This window comes from Bos indicus, chromosome 18 (genome assembly GCF_029378745.1).
Source record: "Bos indicus isolate NIAB-ARS_2022 breed Sahiwal x Tharparkar chromosome 18, NIAB-ARS_B.indTharparkar_mat_pri_1.0, whole genome shotgun sequence".
Taxonomy (NCBI): Eukaryota; Metazoa; Chordata; class Mammalia; order Artiodactyla; family Bovidae; genus Bos; species Bos indicus.
Window position 1 is genome coordinate 63,036,207 of NC_091777.1, and position 19,100 is coordinate 63,055,306.

General features: G+C 49.7%; 1 protein-coding gene across 1 annotated transcript; it reads left to right on the top strand.

The window, feature by feature from the left end:
• Window positions 1-1,236: 1,236 nt before the first annotated feature.
• On the top strand, window positions 1,237-18,212 carry RDH13 (retinol dehydrogenase 13). Its single transcript, XM_019980099.2, has 7 exons — window positions 1,237-1,411; window positions 3,672-3,790; window positions 5,856-6,011; window positions 8,654-8,758; window positions 13,285-13,497; window positions 14,241-14,342; window positions 16,138-18,212. Exons 1-7 carry the CDS (start codon window positions 1,347-1,349, stop codon window positions 16,383-16,385), a joined length of 1,008 nt encoding a protein of 335 aa, XP_019835658.2. The 5' UTR covers window positions 1,237-1,346; the 3' UTR covers window positions 16,386-18,212.
• Window positions 18,213-19,100: the final 888 nt, after the last annotated feature.

Consider the following 19,100-nt stretch of genomic DNA (forward strand, 5'->3'; position numbering starts at 1 on the left):
CTTTGCAGTAATTACATCCCCCACCCCCTCAACCCTTGGTAACCACTGGTATTCATTCTCTCTCCTAGACTGTCATGTAACTGGAATCAAACATATTGTACAAATACCAATAGATCATTCCTTTTATTAAGAAAGAGTCCATTGTCTGAGCAGAAGGAAATGGCAACTCACTTCAGTATTCTTGCCTGGAGAATGCCAAGATCGGAACACCCTGGTAGGCTACAGTCCACAGATTGCAAAAAGTCCGAAAGGTCTGAGCGACTTCACTTTCACTTTCTTTCCATTGTCTGAATTTACTATAAATAACTTATTCCTTTAGCTGTTGATGGACATATCTATTACAAAATTGGATTGCTTCCCACTTTTGATTATTTTGATTAAGTGGGATGAGTTGAATTGCCTCTCCCTTCTACCCCCACAAATTTATATATGTTGAAATCCTAATGTGTAGTAGACATCAGAATACGATCTGATTCGGAAATAGGGTTGTTGCAGATGTAGTGAATTAGGGGGGACGTCATTTTGAATTACGGTGGGCCCCTCCTCAGACTCAGAAGTTCAGGCCTCCAGCCCCTCCCTCAGACCCGAGGTCCAGACTCCCGGCCCCTCCTCCCTCAGGCCCGAAGTTTACATCCCCATGACCTCCTGGCTCAGTACTCCAGGAATCTGGGAACCTCCTAGGCTTGTAGGTCTTGGATTCTGAGCATTGAATTTATCAAATTGTCCCAGAAAGTCGACAAATAACTCGTATATTTTTGCCACTTATTTATTTGTTTTCATTGAGGTATACTTGATTTTCAGTACTACATTAGTTTCAGGTGTACAACAGTGATTCAAATTTTTCACGGATTACATTCGGTTTAAAGTTTTTATGGAATACTGGCTGTCGTCCCTGTGCTGTACAATATCGTCTCGGAGCTGTTTTGTTTTATACACAGCTAGTTCGTAGGCACACGTATTTTTAGAGGAGGAAACAGGCTGATCCATTTGAAAGACAAATAGAGGACCAGATCCGGAAGCGACAGCTGCCTCGCTGGGACCCTGGGGTCCCTACGGCACCGAGCTGAACTTTTAAGCAGAGGGAGTGTGACGTCATCGGAACAGCGCGTAGGCCCCGCCCCCGAGGCCCGGCCCCGGAAACTACCATTCCCAGCAGCAGCTGCGCTCGCAGTCCGTCCCCATAGGTCCCACCCTGGAGGCCCCTCCCCCGCCCCGCCCCTTCCTGAGGCGCGGGTTCCGGCGGCGTGTGCCCTTCCGCACGTGGGTCCCGGGCGGCGCGCTCTAGGTGCAGACTCCGGGGTTCGCGCGTGCGGGCGGCTGCAGTCAGACTCCAGCTCCGGCCAGGCATGAGCCGCTACGTTCTGCCGCTGTCCGTGCTGGGCACGGCCGTGGGCGGCGCCGTGCTGCTCAAGTGAGTTCGCGCGGGTCTCTCAGGCGCGGTAACGGCGGGCCGGTGGGCTTGGACAGGGAGGGAGGGCCGGATGTAGATCGCCAGCTCCTCGCCCACCCAGGAGTCCTCCAGTCCACTCATCCAGCAGTGCTCCCAGAGAATGCGGGGACAAGGCTGGGCCCCGAGCGGGCAGGTCACGGCCCAAGGTCGGCCAGAGAGAGGGGCGGATCCCGGCTCTGGTAAACGTTTTGGTCTAGTTGCTTCCGGACTTTTAGTGCATTAATTAATTCATTCAGCAGATACCTACTGGGCACCTCCCATATGTCACGTCCTGGCCCAGATGCAAGGAACGTGTATGCCACCTAAGCTCTCGTTGTCCGGAATCAGAGAAACAAGTTAGGATTGTCCAACTCAGTCAATGAAAAGATCGTTATTCTTTCCTGTGGTTCCTGGAATTCACTAAATAAAAACAAGACAGGGGGCTAAGGGGTGCAAACTGTTAGTTATAAAATAAACCACAAGGAGATATTGTACAACCAGGGGAATATAGCAACTCTTTTATAATAGATATAAATGGAGTATAACCTTTAAAAATTGTAAAGCATTATGTTGTACACCTGTACCATACATAATACTGTATATCAACTATTCTTCAATATAAAAATCCCCCCCACTCCAAACCAAAATACCGCAACCAAATATTCTATAGCAGCACCATTCAGTAGAACTTTCTGTGAAGATGGAAATCTTTTACATTTGCCCTGGCTATTATGAGCCATACAGTGTGACTATTGAGCACTTAAAAATATAACCGTGTTATGCTTGTAGTAACAGTGTTATACTGTACACTTAAAAATTTAAGATGGTAGACCTTACGTTAAGTGTTGAGGATTAGCAATACGTATTTTATTACAGTTACACAAGAGCTGGGAGTTAGGCCAGAAAGTGATTGCAATATTGAAGTATCTTTCTTTTCCCCTCTCATAAGGGGTCGAAGGATAGACTGATTGTTAATCTCTTTGCATAAATACGTTTAGGCTTGTTCATCTGCTCTGTGATGAGGCTTCATTTTGAAGTTGTTCCTCCTGATCCAATAAAGTCTTTTTTTGTGTAGCCAGCTGGTATCTTGTTTTTTATAAACTCCTGCTTTGTAAATATTAACCACCTTTTTTTTGAAAGCTCTAGGAAATGGAAATAATTTTTCCTTGTAGAAATCATCGGGAAATTCCCTGGCAGTCCAGGGGTTAGGACTTGGCGCTTTCATGCCGGGGCCTGACTGTTCAGTCCTTGGTTGGGGAAGTAAGAACCCTCAAAGCAGAAGGCATGGCCAAAAAAAAATTCATTGGCTGCTGTTTTTATTTTTATTCATGCTGATGTCTGTTAGTTCTGAAAAAGCTTAAAAATAATAATAATAAAAAATACCAGTATGGGAAGAATAAAAGAAAGCTGAATGCCCTAGTTGGGGATGGGGAATATGACTATTTATTTTTAATTAAAAATGACCCTCTTGTCTGGAGAGGACACTGTTTCTCTGGCCAGCTTCCTATTGGGGACATTTAGTTGTTTCCAGTATTTAGCCTCTGGAATATGGACACAGTAGCAGAATAAGGCCCTCCTGCCCTGCACATCCTAATGCCTAGAACCTATGACTATGTATCCTTACCGGTCAAAGGGGACTCTGCAGATGTCATTAAGGACCTCCATGATGGGAGATGATCACCAGGTGGCCCCAGCGTCATCACAACGGTACTCACAAGAGGGAGGCGCGAGAATCAGAGCCAGAGACTTGACGCTGCTGTGTTGCTGACTTTGAAGGTGGAGGAAGGGGCCACGAGCCCATGGATGCAGGCGGCCCTTAGAATCTGGAAAAGGCTCGGGAACAATTCTCAATTCTCCCTTGCGCGTCCAGAAGGAACACAGCTCTGCTGACACCTCAGTTTTATTCTGTTGAGACCCTTCTGGGACTCTGAACTGCAGACTCTAGGGAAACACCATTGTGTGGTTTAACCTACTGAGCTCCTAGTGAAATGTTACAACAGCCGTAGGGATTGAACCGTAGGGGTCTTTATCAGCTAACGATGGTTATGACGAGGAGGCTTCCCCACACCAGGAGGTGCTGAGTAACCACAGGGCTCCCTTGGGTTGTGGGATATTGTTCCCATCTTTCCACTGGGGGAACACAAGCTCAGAGTGGTCACTTGTCTGAGATCGTAACCGTTGGGGGCACCTGCAGTGAGAGTGGAGAGACAGATGGAACTGACCTCCCGTTTCCTACCTCCAGGGACTTTGTTGCCGGCGGGGCTTGTCCCAGCAAGGCCACCATTCCCGGGAAGACTGTCATTGTGACTGGTGCCAACACGGGCATCGGGAAGCAGACTGCCTTGGAGCTGGCCAAAAGAGGTGATGTCCCATTGGGCACCTGCTTCTTGGCTTGGGGCTCGGGAGCGAGATCTGGTGGTGGACGATGGGATTCCCCTGGGGGTGTTAAGATCTGGTGTTAAGACCTGGTGGTGGTTGGTGGGATTCACCTGGGGGTGTTAAGGCTTCTGATTCTTTCGGTTCTGTAAGTGGCAGAAACAAACGCAGGCTGGTGTAAGCCCCAAAGCCTGGTGTTCCTGGAAGGGGGCGGATGGGTCCAGGGGCTCAGAGGAGCCCGTGGAGGCTCAGCAGTTTCTGGTTGGGTTTTTCTCTGCATCGGCCTCTCCCTCTCCTATGCTGGTTGGACTCACTCCTGGTGACTGGGTTGGGGCCTGGGTCAGAGGTTGGGAGTAAGACTTGACTTCAGGCTCTTCCAAGCTTACTGATTGGGTCTTTAATAGAAAGAATGCCCCCTTCGATTTGGGTCTGTTTGATGTTTTTCTCATGGTCAGAGTGGGCTTATGGAGACGTGCCCTCTTCAGCACACAGATCTCTCTTTTTTAAAAAATTTATTTATTTTTGGCCCCACTGTGTGACATGCAGGATCTTAGTTCCCTGACTAGAGATCAAATCTGTGCCCCCTGCACTGGAAGCTTGGATTCCTAACTACCAGACCATCAGGGAAGTCCCCACAGAGCTCTCTTTTGAATTTAGAATTAGTGGGGTTTCTGGGGGGACAGGCACGAGAGAGGAAGGCGTCCCGATTTTTGTTTGAACAGCTGGAAGACGAGTTAGGAGGGAGAGGCCGGGGCAGGCGTGAGGGCTGGGGGAGGCCGGGACCTCTCCTTGGAGGGCCTCCTTGGAGGGCTCGAGACGCGGTGGCCAGTGAATGCGTCCCTGCTGGATCAGCCAGGCCCGAGCTGCATGTTCGCCCCAAGGTCAGAGTGATGGGGGCCATGGTGGGCGGTCCTCTGCCCCTGCGCCTCATCACACGGGGTTTCCCCCAGGGAGGGGCAGGTGTTCCTTTCCGGACCTGGTGAGACCGGAACTTGGGCCGACACACCCACCGCCGTCCAAGGGCCGGGCTGGCCCTGCGAGGACGGACGGAGCCCGGACTTGATGCACTCTGTCCTGGGCTGTGATGGGGCAGCCAGTGTGGAGGAAGCGGCTGGTCCACCCCAGGGGAGCCCCAAAGACCCACACAGTCAGCATCCTTGTTGCCCATCCTTTTCTCAGACCCTGTTTTTCCTCACTTTTCTAATTTGAAAAAAAGAAAAAAAAGTTTTTGTTTTTTTTTAAATGGGTGTATTAAATATTTAATTCACACATTTAAAATACACACTTCTGGGATTTTTAGTATCTTCACAGAAATGTGCAGCCATGACTGCTCCCCATTGTCGAACATGTTTCATCACCCTGAAATAACACCTGGGTCCTCTAAGCCGTGGCCCTCTTAATGTCCCGTCCTCTGCAAAGCTGGGAAATGGCTGATCTTCCTCCTGTGGATTTGCCTCTCCGGGCATTTCAGATTAATGGAATCATACACTGTGCTTTTATGCCTCTTGCTTTGACTGAGTGAGCATCGTGTTTGTGAGGCTCATCTGTGGTGTGGATGCTTTGGGATTTCCTTCCTTTTCACGGCTGAGTAATACTCCACTGATGGATGGGCCACGTTTCCCTTAATGCTTTTTTTAAATATTGGAGGATAGCTGATTTACAGTGTTGCGTTAGTTTCAGTTGTGCAGCAAAGTGATTCCGTTTTAAACATACATGTATCTATTCTTTTTCAAGTTCTTTCCCATTCAGCTCATTACAGAATATTGGTCAGAGTTCCCTGTGCTCTCCACTAGGTCCTTGTTGGTTATCTATTTTATATACAGCAGAGTGTATATGTTAGTCCCAAACTCCCACTTTATCCCTCCCCCTCCATGTTCATTCTTCCCGTGATGGACATTTGGGGTGTTTCTGTCTCAACAGTGCCTCTGTGTATGTTAGAGTACATAGTTTCGTATGGACTTATCTTTTCATTTATCTTGGGTACGTACGCTTAGGAGTGGATCTTTTTTATGTTTATTAAAAATTTTTTTTTCTCGTCTGGCTCTTCCAGGAGGCAACATCATTCTGGCCTGTCGAGACATGGAGAAGTGCGAAGCGGCGGCCAAGGAGATTCGAGGGGAGACCCTCAATCACCGTGTCAACGCCCGGCACCTGGACTTGGCCTCCCTGAAGTCCATCCGAGAGTTCGCGGCGAAGGTCACTGAAGGCAAGAGAGAGGCCTCGGGGCTTGTGAGGGAGGGCCTGAGTGGCCAGGCCGTGAGGATCGAGCACACCGGGCAGGCCCTGGAGCCGAGTGTCGGTCACTGCCCATTTTTGTTCCGTCTTTGGGTGAAGATTTTACACTGTTTTCTTTTCTGACATTTTCATGTTTACATATTTTTCATTTTTACATGCGGGAAAGAAAAAAGAATAACATTTCACGACATGTGACTTTTATTTGGAATTCAGATGGTGTTTTGTTTTTTTGGCCACACTGCATGGCTTTCAGGGTGTTAGTTCCCGGGCCAGGGCTTGAACCTGCTCCCTGGGCAGTGAAAGCACAGGGTCCTAACCACTGGGTCGCCAGGGAACTCCTGGAATTCAGGTTTTAGTTTCCCTAAAGGTTTTTTTTTTTAACTGGAGTATAATTGTTTACAGTGTTGTGTTAAAAATTCAGGTTTTAGTTTCCCTAAAGGTTTTTTTTTTTTAACTGGAGTATAATTGTTTACAGTGTTGTGTTAGTTTCTGCTGTAGAAGAATGTGACTCAGCTATATGTATGCATATATCTCCATAAAGGGTCTTCCCTGGTGGCTCAGTGCTAAAGAACCCGCCTGTCAATGCAGGAGATGTGAGTTTGATCCCTGGGTCAGGAAGATCTGCTGGAGAAGGAAATGGCAACCCACTCCAGTATTCTTGCCTGGAGAATCCCATGGACAGAGGAGCCTGGCGGGCTATAGTCCATGGGGTTGAAAGAGCTGGACACCACTGAGCGACTCAACAACAACAAATCACCTCCGTAAAGTTTTATTGACACACAGCTGGGCCCATTGATTTCCATATTGTCTGTGACCGCTTTAGTCCTGAGAGGGCAGAGTTCAGTGGAGACAGACCAAATCGCCTGCAAAACCGAAAACATTTGCTACCCGGTCCTTTACAGAAGAAGGTTACTGAGTCCCACTGTCCAGGAAAACCGAGTCCTTCTGTCTGAGCTGGGCTCCTGGGAGAAGCAGAGGCTGGGAACGGATTTGATGTGTAGGGAGGCAGAGGAAGAGTTAACCAGGAGGAGAAGGGCAGAAACACCGACTCACCCACTGTTTGCTCAGGCTCCTTGGCGCTGAGGTGACTGGGGACACAGACGTGAGTCAGATTCAGGCTCTGTGTCCGGAGTGCCTGGGGCCGTGTCGGCCGTGAGGACAAGTGACTCAGAGGGGACCCGCAGGCACGACGCAGAGCACCCAGGAACGCCCACCTTCTCCGCTGGGCGTCTCCTTCTGCAGAGCCAGGCATGAGGCTGGCGTTTCTTTGCACTCTCATCTCCTTGATGGCTGACTCACTCTTCCTGCTGCTTGCTGCGCGGTCTCAGAACCGCTTACATATTTATTTATTTTTCGAACAGGAATAACATTTGCAAGCTTAAATGTTCAGAAAGTGCAAACGGGGCTACAGGAAAACATATTCCCGGCGCAGCCGCCACTAGCTCCCTGGCTGCTGTCCTCAGATGGGCTCACTGCTTCCCCCGCTGTGCGTCCTCTGGGGGACTGTTGATGCGTGTATAAAGCAAACGGGGGGATACGCCTCCCCTTGGGTTTTTTGTATAAACCGCAGCCTGTTATCCAGCTGATACTGCCCCTCACTTTTTGTCCGAAGCTCTCTCCTGGAGATCAGTGCGGGCAGGACTTTTTCCTTTTATTGTCGTGGCTGTCTTGTGCGTGTGTGTTTCTCTCCCTGCCACTGTGGGGCTTGTAGGATCTTAGTTCCCGACCAGGGGTTGAATCCGTGTGCCTTGCTGTGGAAGCGTGGAGTCCTAACCACTGGACTGCCAGGGAATTCCTGTGTGTGTGTGTGTTTTAACATTTTTATTGAAATATAATTGACTTACAATGTTTTGTTAGTTTCAGGTTTATAACAAACTTGAACTCTGATTTAGTTACATACACACATGAACGCTCACAAAAATACTTTTTTTTTTAAGACTCTTTTCTATTATAGATTATTACAAGGTATTCAGTGTAGTTCCCTGTGCTATACAGTAGGTCCTTGTTGGATATCTGTTTTATATAGAGTAACGGGCATATGTTAATCCCAGATTCCTAATTAATCCCTCCCCCTGCACCTGGGCAACCATAAGTTTTCTGTGTCTGTGAGTCTATTTCTGTTTTGTAAATAAAGTCATTAGTATCCTTTTTTTTTAGATTCCATATATAAATGAGAGGATGAGATAGTTGGATGACATCATTAAGTCAATGGACATGAGTCTGAGCAAACTCTGGGAGGTAGTGAAGGGCAGGGAAGCCCGGTGTGCTGCAGTCCATGTGGTCGCAAAGACTCGGACACAAACATAGTGACTGAACAATAACAACAGATAAGTGATATCATAATTTTGCCTTTCTCTGGCTCACTGTACCTAGTATGATCGTCTCTGGGTCCGTCCCTGTTGCTGCAGATGGCATCATTTCCTTCTTTTTTATGGCCCAATAATACTCTGTTGTACTGTGTCTTCTTTGTCCATTCCTCTGTCGATGGACACTTAGGTTGCAGAAAGTACTTTTTGAGGGGGTCATGATGAAGCCGTCCTACCTGGCAGGTTCTGTTACCCATTTTATAGCAGGGGAAGCTGAGTCCCGTTTGTCCTCACCCCCGTTTTCCAGAGGAGGAGCACGTTCACATCCTGATCAACAACGCGGCCGTGATGCGGTGCCCGCACTGGACCACGGAGGACGGCTTTGAGATGCAGCTTGGCGTTAACTACCTGGGTGAGCCTGCGGGCTGAGTGGCATCGGCCCGGGATGTGGGTGGGGCCCCCGTGGACCAGACGCAGGCTCTGGGAGGGGTCTTCCTCCACTCTCCAAGGCGGCCGTGCGTGGGCTCACCTGGCAGCTCGGGGAGCCCCCTGTTCCTGGCTGGACCTTCAGTCCCGGACCTTTCATCAGCCTCTTGGCCTCTTGTCCCTTTGTCTGTCTGTCCTCCAGTCTCTATCTGTCCTTCACTTGCTGTGTCAGTCTATCTGTTGTCACTCTGAGTCCATCAGTAAGACTGAGGGACGTTGGGTAGGTGTCAGTCACACAGGATTAGGGACCACCCTAATGACCTCGTTTAAACTTTATCACCTTTCTGTAGACCCTCTCTCTAAATAAGGTTACACTTCGAGGTACTGGAGGGTAGGACGTTTTTTTTTAGGGGTGTTTGGGGGGTGACATGGCTTCCCTGGTGGCTCAGGTGGTAAAGTATCTACCTGCAGTGCAGGAGACCCGGGTTTGATCCCTGGGTGGGGAAGATCCCTTGGAGAAGGGAATGAGTAACTTCAGTTCAGTTCAGTTCAGTTGCTCAGTCATGTCCGACTCTTTGCGACCCCATGAATCGCGGCACGCCAGGCCTCCCTGTCCATCACCAACTCTCATAGTTCACTCAGACTCACGTCCATCGAGTCAGTGATGCCATCCAGCCATCTCATCCTCTGTCGTCCCCTTCTCCTCCTGCCCCCAATCCCTCCCAGCATCAGAGTCTTTTCCAATGAGTCAACTCTTCGCATGAGGTGGCCAAAGTACTAGAGTTTCAGCTTTAGTATCATTCCTTCCAAAGAACACCCAGGGCTGATCTCCTTCAGAATGGACTGGTTGGATCTCCTTGCAGTCCAAAGAACTCTCAAGAGTCTTCTCCAACACCATAGTTCAAAAGCATCAATTCTTTGGTGCTCAGCTTTCTTCACAGTCCAACTCTCACATCCATACATGACCACAGGAAAAACCATAGCCTTGACTAGACAGACCTTTGTTGGCAAAGTAACATCTCTGCTTTTCAATATGCTATCTAGGTTGGTCCTAACTTTTCTTCCAAGGAGTAAGCGTCTTTTAATTTCATGGCTGCAATCACCATCTGCACTGATTTTGGAGCCCCCAAAATAAAGTCTGACACTGTTTCCACTGTTTCCCCATCTATTTCCCATGGAGTGATGGGACCAGATGCCATGATCTTAGTTTTCTGAATGTTGAGCTTTAAGCCAACTTTTTCACTCTCCACTTTCACGTTCATCAAGAGGCTTTTGTTCCTCTTCACTTTCTGCCATAAGGATGATGTCATCTGCATATCTGAGGTTATTGATATTTCTCCCGGCAATCTTAATTCCAGCTTGTGCTTCTTCCAGCCCAGCGTTTCTCATGATGTACTCTGCATATAAGTTAAATAAGCAGGGTGACAATATACAGCCTTAACGTACTCCTTTCCCTATTTGGAACCAGTCTGTTGTTCCATGTCCAGTTCTAACTGTTGCTTCCTGACCTGCATATAGGTTTCTCAAGAGGCAGGTCAGGTGGTCTGGTATTCCCATCTCTTTCAGAATTTTCCACAGTTTATTTGATCCACACAGTCAAAGGCTTTGGCATAGTCAATAAAGCAGAAATAGATGTTTTTTTGGAACTCTCTTGCTTTTTCGATGATCCAGCGGATGTTGGCAATTTGATCTCTGGTTCCTCTGCCTTTTCTAAAACCAGCTTGAAGATTTGGAAGTTCACGATTCACGTATTGCTGAAGCCTGGCTTGGAGAATTTTGGGCATTACTTTACTAGCGTGTGAGATGAGTGCAACTGTGTGGTAGTTTGAGCATTCTTTGGCATTGCCTTTCTTTGGGATTGGAATGAAAACTCACCTTTTCCAGTCCTGTGGCCACTGCTGAGTTTTCCAAATTTGCTTGCATATTGAGTGCAGCACTTTCACAGCATCATCGTTCAGGATTTGAAAGAGCTCAACTGGAATTCCATCACCTCCACTAGCTTTGTTCGTAGTGATGCATTCTAAGGCCCACTTGACTTCACATTCCAGGATGTCTGGCTCTAGGTGAGTGATCACTCCATCGTGATTATCTTGGTCGTGAAGATAATTTTTGTACAGTTCTTCTGTGTATTCCTGCCACCTCTTCTTAATATCTTCTGCTTCTGTTAGGTCCATACCATTTCTGTCCTGTATCGAGCCCATCTTTGCATGAAATGTTTCCTTGGTATCTCTAATTCTCTTGAAGAGATCTCTAGTCTTTCCCATTATGTTATTTTCCTCTATTTCTTTGCATTGATCGCTGAGGAAGGCTTTCTTATCTCTCCTTGCTATTCTTTGGAACTCTGCATTCAGATGCTTATATCTTTCCTTTCTCCTTTGCTTTTCGCTTCTCGTCTTTTCACAGCTATTTGTCAGGCCTCCTCAGACAGCCATTTTGCTTTTTTGCATTTCTTTTCCATGGGGATGGTCTTGATCCCTGTCTCCTGTACAATGTCACGAACCTCCGTCCATAGTTCATCAGGCACTCTGTCCATCAGATCTAGTCCCTTAAATCTATTTCTCACTTCCACTGTATAATCATAAGGGATTTGATTTAGGTCATACCTGAATGCTCTAGTGGTTTTCCTTACTTTCTTCAATTTAAGTCTGAATTTGGCAATAAGAAGTTCATGATCTGAGCCACAGTCTGCTCCTGGTCTTGTTTTTGTTGACTGTATAGAGCTTCTCCATCTTTGGCTGCAAAGAATATAATTAATCTGATTTCGGTGTTGACCATCTGGCGATGTCCATGTGTAGAGTCTTCTCTTGTGTTGTTGGAAGAGGGTATTTGCTATGACCAGTGCATTTTCTTGGCAAAACTCTATTAGTCTTTGCCCTGCTTCATTCTGTATTCCAAGGCCAAATTCACCTGTTACTCCAGGTGTTTCTTGACTTCTTACTTTTGCATTCCAGTCCCCTATAATGAAAAGGACATCTTTTTTGGGTGTTAGTTCTAAAAGGTCTTATAGGTCTTCATAGAACCGTTCAACTTCAGCTTCTTTAGTGTTACTGGTTGGGGCATAGACTTGGATTACTGTGATATTGAATGGTTTGCCTTGGAAACGAACAGAGATCATTCTGTCGTTTTTGAGATTGCATCCAAGTACTGCATTTTGGACTCTTTTGTTGACCATGATGGCTACTCCTTTTCTTCTGAGGGATTCCTGCCTGCAGTAGTAGATATAATGGTCATCTGAGTTAAATTCACCCATTCCAGTCCATTTCAGTTTGCTGATTCCTAGAATGTCGATGTTCACTCTTGCCATCTCCTGTTTGACCACTTCCAGTTTGCCTTGATTCATGGACCTGACATTCCAGGTTCCTAGCAATATTGCCCTTTACAGCATCGGACCTTGCTTCTATCACCAGTCACATCCACAGCTGGGTAATGTTTTTGCTTTGGCTCCATCCCTTCATTCTTTCTGGAGTTATTTCTCCACCGATCTCCAGTAGCATATTGGGCACCTACTGACCTGGGGAGTTCCTCTTTCAGTATCGTATCATTTGCCTTTATCCAAGGTAAGGAGCAGCGGCTGCGCTTTGCTGGAGCAGCCGTGAAGAGATACCCCACGTCCAAGGTAAGAGAAACCCAAATAAGATGGTAGGTGTTGCAAGAGGGCATCAGAGGGCAGACACACTGAAACCATACTCACAGGAAACTAGTCAATCTAATCACATTAGGACCACAGCCTTGTCTAACTCAATGAAACTAAGCCATGCCCTGTGGAGCCACCCAAGACGGGCGGGTCAGGTGGAGAGGCCTGACACAGTGTGGTCCACTGGAGAAGGGAATGGCAAACCACTTCAGTAGTCTTGCCTTGAGAACCCCATGAACAGTATGAACAACTTAAGCACGCACAATTCGCCTGTAACACACACGTGACTATCTTCATCCGCTGCTGGCTGGGACTCAGTCATGTGACCTGGTGGAGCTGCAGCGGAGACTGGGAAATGTAGTCGTTTACTGGGCAGTCTCATGGGTAACCCAAAATTCTATTACTGGAAAAGAAACGGAGAAAGGATTTTGAGAGACAGACAGCCCTCATAGAGGGCTGTCACAGGAGTTTGTGATAATTAGTTGTGGGGACTGTTTTGTGCATTGCAGGATTTTTTTTTTTTGGGTGCATCACAGGGCTTGTAGGATCTCAGTTTACTGGGCAGGGATTGCACCCAGGCTGCAGCAGTGAAATCCCAGCATCCTAAGCAGAAGGCCCCCAGGCAGCTCCTGCACTGTGGGACTTTTAGCTGCACCCCTGGCCTCACCCACTTGGTGGCAGTAGCACTCCCATACGGTCCTCAGCTCTAAGGATGGAGATTGCCTCCAGACTTTGCCAAATGCCCCCTGGAGGGCAGAGGGGGACCCTGCTGAGAAACACAGGTTATGGAAGGAGGCAATAAGGTGATGTTCTCAGTAGGGTCCTACGCCTGGGACAAGAATTGAGGAAAAGTTGTCTTTCTGTTTTCCTTCTTCCAGGCCACTTCCTTTTGACGAACTTGCTACTGGACAAGCTGAAAGCCTCCGCCCCTTCGCGCATCATCAACGTCTCATCCTTGGCCCACGTTGCTGGGCACATAGACTTCGAGGACTTGAACTGGGAGAAGAGGAAGTATGACACGAAGGCAGCCTACTGCCAGAGCAAGCTGGCCGTCGTCGTCTCCACCAAGGAGCTGAGCCGGCGGCTTCAAGGTGCGCGTGGCTGAGCCTCGCTGGGCTCCCCTCTCCGTTGGCTCCGAGCCTGAAGCGGTCCTGCCATGACCCTGGGTGGATGGGAGGTCAAGCGGTGGCTCCAGGACAGAGCAGGCCAACCCATGACACACTTACGCCCGACGCAGACAGACAGTCGATCTCCGTGCTCTTCTCTGCTCCTCCCACACAGGCACCAAGCCCTTGCTGTTCTAGGCCAGTGGAGCTTTGGCAGTATCTGGAGATGTTTTTGGCTGTCTGTCTGGGGAAGAGGGGCGGTTTGGGAGAGGGTTAGAGGCCGGGGTGGTGCTCAACATCCTACAATGCACAGGATAAAGAATGATCCCAGCTCAGCATCCGTAGTGCCAAAGCTGAAGAGCCTGCCCTTTGCCCTGGCTTCTCAAAGAGGGTCTGATGACCGGCAGTGTGAGCTCACCTGAGCGCTTGTCATAACTGCAGCAACCCAGCCCCTCCCTGACCCACTGCTTTGGACTCTGGGCATGGAGCCTAGCGGTCTGGGCTTCTCCAGCCCTCCAGGTGATGTTTATACACTCAGGTTCAGAAGCTTTGCTCTGGGCAGCTGTGAGACAGCTGCCGTGCAAGATAAAAGCATGGATGTGAAGGTTTCAGAGCAGGAGGGTGATGTAGACTCGGGGGAGCCGCAGAGCCCAGGGTGGGCAGCATCAGCCTTCCTGGTAAGGGGTGAACCTGCTGTCTGCTCGCCTCACTCTTCCCTTCTGTCCCAGGCACGGGCGTGACTGTCAACGCCTTGCATCCCGGTGTGGCCAGGACAGAGCTGGGCAGACACACGGGCATGCACAGCTCCGCCTTCTCCAGCTTCACGCTTGGTAAGTCCCCTTCCGGCCTGGGGTCCCTTAGCTGAACCCCTGTCCTCCCAGCTTGGGGCCCAGGGCCCTTCCTCAGTGTATTAGGGTTCTCCTGGGAAACTGAACCAATAGGATATGCAGGGGTATTTAGAGAGATTGACTAGGAGGGTTTGGCTCATGCATCTGTGGGGGCCTGACCTGTATGTCAGAGGCCCAGGAATGCTGGCCCTGTAGTTCCAGCCCAAACCCGAAGGCCTGAGGTTCAGGGGAACTGCTGGTGTAAGTCCCACACTGACTCAAAAAGCCAAGAGGGCTGGACGTCCGGGCTCAACGTCTCACCCCCAGTTAACTTCTCAGTGCCCGCCCACCTTGGGAGGGTGGATTTCACAGTCTTTACACACACCCTCACAGACACCCTGGAAACAGTATTCTCCCTGCTCTCTGGGCATCTCGTAGCTCAGTAAGTTCACACATACATTTTCTCTCTCTTTTACCTTTTGGCCGCTTCGCATGTGGGATCTTAGTTCCCTGACGAGGAATCGAACCTGTGCTGCCTGCATTGGCAGCTCTAAGTCTTAACCACTGGACCATCAGGGAAGATCCCCACACATAAAATTAACATCACACTCAGAGTCTATCTCAGGGACTTTTCCTGCTTTACCCTGTATCTTCTTTTTCTCCTGTGTCTTCCCTGGTACCAAGTCACTTTCATGTGTCTGCCCAGCCTGCCAGCCTCAGAACACCCTGGGAAATAGGCCAGAGCCTTATGTTGTTCAGCTGTTCAGTTGTGTCTGACTCTTTGCGACCCCATGGACTGCAGCATGCCAAGCCTCCCTGTCCATCACCATCTCCCAGAACTTGCTCAAACTCACATCCATTGAGTCGGTGGTGCCATCCGACCGTCTCATCCTCTGTTGCCCCCTTCTCCTCCTGCCTTCAATCTTTCCCAGCATCAGGGTCTTTTCTAATGAGTTGGCTCTTTGCGTCAGGTGGCTAGAGTACTGGGGCTTCAGCTTCAGCATCAGTTCTTCCAATGACCAGTGAGAAGTGTTTCAGAGGAGGAGGTCGTGGCGCTGACTGCTTGGAGTCCAGCCATGCTTGGGATAGCTCCAGTTTCATCCCAAACTGGCTGGGCCACCCAGGGAAGGGACTTCTTTCCAAATCCCTATTTTCCTTATCTGCCAGTAAGTCTCATAGTAGTACCTGTCTCACAGTAGGGAGGACTAGATGAGACCGCCCTTAAACGGGCCAGCACAGTACCTGGCCCAGGTTTAGGCTGAATAAATAGTGAGAGCTTTATACTAGTGTTTGTTATCCTGGCAAACATTTTAATTGGTGGCGGCTAGGTATCAAGAATCGTAAGCTGAGGCTGGCACTGGAGATAATACACAAAAGTTAGTTCAAAGAAAGATCGGGGTGGTGGGGGTACTTCCTTGGTGGTCCGGTAGTTAAAACTATGCCTTCACTGCGGGGGCCACAGGTTCAATCCCTGGTTGGGGAACTAAGATCCCATAAAACAAAGCAAAGAGAAAGATCGGGTGGGGTGAGGACTTGGACCTTCCATTTGCCTAGGAAAAGCCAGGGGGGCTTCCTGGAGGAGGCAGCTTTCAGGCTGGTTCCTGCATCTGGAATTGATTTGTCTGGGCAATGCCAGGGAAGGGAGCTCCTGTGTAAGGAACCAGAGTGGCAAAGGCCTGGAGTGAGCTCTGTGGGACTCCAGGGACCCTTCTGGCTTTGGTGGGCGCTTAGCAACCTGGGGTGAGGTGTACCTTCCTCTGTCAGCGTCTGGACTGAACTCTCTGTGGACTGACTGCAGGGCCCATCTTCTGGCTGCTGGTCAAGAGCCCCCAGCTGGCGGCCCAGCCCAGCGTCTACCTGGCCGTGGCGGAGGAGTTGGAGGGCGTTTCTGGAAAGTACTTTGATGTACTCAAAGAGAAGCCTCCGGCCCCAGAAGCTGAGGATGAGGAAGTAGCCAAGAGGCTTTGGGCTGAAAGTGTCCGCCTGGTGGGCTTGGAGATGTCCCATGGATCCCATGGGAAGACGGGACAGCCGCTCCCCAAATAACCGCTGGGACCAGGCGTGGAAGCCGCCAGGGAGGCAGAGCCACCAGGGTGGAGCAGCTACTCGCCAAACCTAGCTGTCATGCCCGCTGCACCCACCAGGTGGCAGTATTGACAAGGGTCCGGCTAGTCAGTGCTATGGTTTTCTCAGTAGTCATGTTTGGATGAGAGAGTTGGACCATAAAGAAGGCTGAGCACTGAGTCTTTGAAACTGTGATGCTGGAGAAGACTCTTGAGAGTCAACCAGTCCATCCTAAAGGAAATCAACCCTGAATATTCACTGGAAGGACTGATGCTGAAGCTGAAGCTCCAACATTTTGTCCACCTGATGAGAAGAACTGACTCATTGGAAAGCCCCTGATGCTGGGAAAGATGGAAGGCAGGAGGAGAAGGGGACAACAGAGGATGAGATGGTTGGATGGCATCACCGACTCGATGGACATGAATTTGAGCAAACTCTTGGAGACAGTGAAGGACAGGAAGCCTGGCGTGCTGCAGTCCATGGGGTTGCAGAGTTGGACATGACTGAGTGACTGAACAACAAGAAATTGTCCAAGGGGTGCTGACTGCCATGCCTGTGGCTCCCTTTAGATGGTGGCATTGGCTCTTTTCTGGCCGCAGTGGATTGGCCCCCAGGCGAGCATCTGGCCCGGGGCTGGCTGGCAAAGTGTGCCCTGCTGCCAACAGGTGAGCTGGGCCAGTGGACGCCCCCTCTGGGAATCCACACCAGGAGTCTTGGGGGCAGTGTCACCTGCCTCTGGTGTGGACCGTGCCTGAGACAGGGTGGCCGGTGGGCAGGTTGTCTGATGCTGCTTGAGTGAGTCCGCGGTCTGCCGTGTGGCTGTGTGCACCTCCGGTCTCCTCTCTGAGCCTTGGCTTCCCCAGTTGTTCCCCGGACTACCTCATCGCACGGGGCCGAGTTCCCCTGGCTCGGGGACCGGCAGCTGCACCTTCCATGCCAGTGCATCTTTCCTGACGACCTGCCACGTGCCGGACCCCAGCGAGGTGCTGGAGACGCCCGCAGGAACAGACCCTGTTGTCTCCGTGTCATGCTGGCGACGTCATGGGGTCGGGGGGTGGGCAGGGAGGAACCACTGAGGAGCCCGGAGGGCCGGGACCACGCCCATCACTGCAGCTCCTGTGGGGACTTCAGTCACAGACTCTCCAACTTGCTCTTTAATAGGAAAAAACCCAAAAAACTGTAACTGAGTCATCGGTTTCACTTTCTTCCTTTACGTGTGTGTGTGTGTGTGGCGGGGGGAGTGCTAAGGAGCTGGCCCCAAAGAACTTGGATTTATTACATTTAGAAAATGGGCTGTCGACATAACTGTCACCAGGGCAGTAAACGGCTCAGAAGTTTAGACTTTTGGAGGCTAAAGGGGCCTGTTCCTCCTTTCACGTGGTGACAGTCCTTGAGGTCTGGGCGCCTTCCGACTTAGAAGTGGGGCTGACGCTCCGCTTGGGCACAGCATGGAGCGGACCCCACAGAGCTCAGTTATTGAGGTAAAAAGTATCTTAATGTTAAAATATTTAATACTTCGGAGAACTGTGGAGGCCACATCGTACGATGCGCAAAAGGGTAGAGAAGGACCCTGTCCCAAATGCCATCAGTGCTGAGGGGTGGGTGGGGAGGAAGCGTTTAAGACACCCCAGTGCTCCATGGACATGGTGAGTGTTGCTCCTGTTCCCACGTTGGGTGGACAATGGCCAGAGGACTGGTGTGGGGTGGCCGGGCCCACCTCCCCGTCTGTGCCCGCTGTCTTCTCTGTGGGCCGCACCTGGACACTCACTCCTTTTTTTAAAGACAATGGGATTAAAAAGAAAAAAATTATTTGGTTGTTTCGGCCTCTTTCATTTGGGAGTGAGGGCTGTCTACCGTGGTTGCTCCTTGGCAGGTGGGATCTTAGTTCCCCGACCTGGGATCAAACCCACAGCCCCCGCTGTGGAAGCACGGACTCTTAAGCACTGGACCGCCAGGGAAGTCCCTCCTCTCATTGTTTAAGGGCCTCTTGATATCGCTTGGCCCATCCAGACAATGCAGGATCGTCTTCCTCCTTTGACATTGGCTGTTAGGAACCTAAACCCATCATCCCCCTGGCTACCCCTTTGCCATATAAAGTAGAAGGTTCTGTGGATTAGGAACACCTTGGGGGCACCCACTTTTCCGCTGACACTGTTCTTTTCAAAATCCTTAAGCAAAGATCCTTTCTGCTTAAATTAAGAAGAATCAGCTTCATCAGGGTTGTTGACAAGTAAATCAACGGAAAAAATAGATTTTTAAAATCACAAACTCCCCACTATCTGCTTTCAAAAAAAAAAAAACAAAAACAAAACTTGGGGTGTGTTAGCAAGAAGAGGGGTTGGAATTCAGAGTGTGATCCCACAGCCCACTCTCTTTCTGGGGGAGGGTTGTAGGTCCAAATGTCCGTGAGAACCTCTGACCACACAGAGATTTGTCTGTTACATACATGCAAGCAACCTGTGGCTCACAGCTGATGCTAACCACAAACCTTCACAACCAACATCCGCTTCCTTTGTGAAACTGAGAAACCCCGAAGACCACAAGTGTGGAGTCACACATCAGCTTCACCTTTGACTGCTTCTCTGAAGGCTTTGAGGTGGGTCACAAACCCAGCTACAACCTTCAGACGGATGGAAGACGATCAAACCGATCTACAACAAGATGGGCAAAACATAACCCAAACCCGCAGAAGCAGCC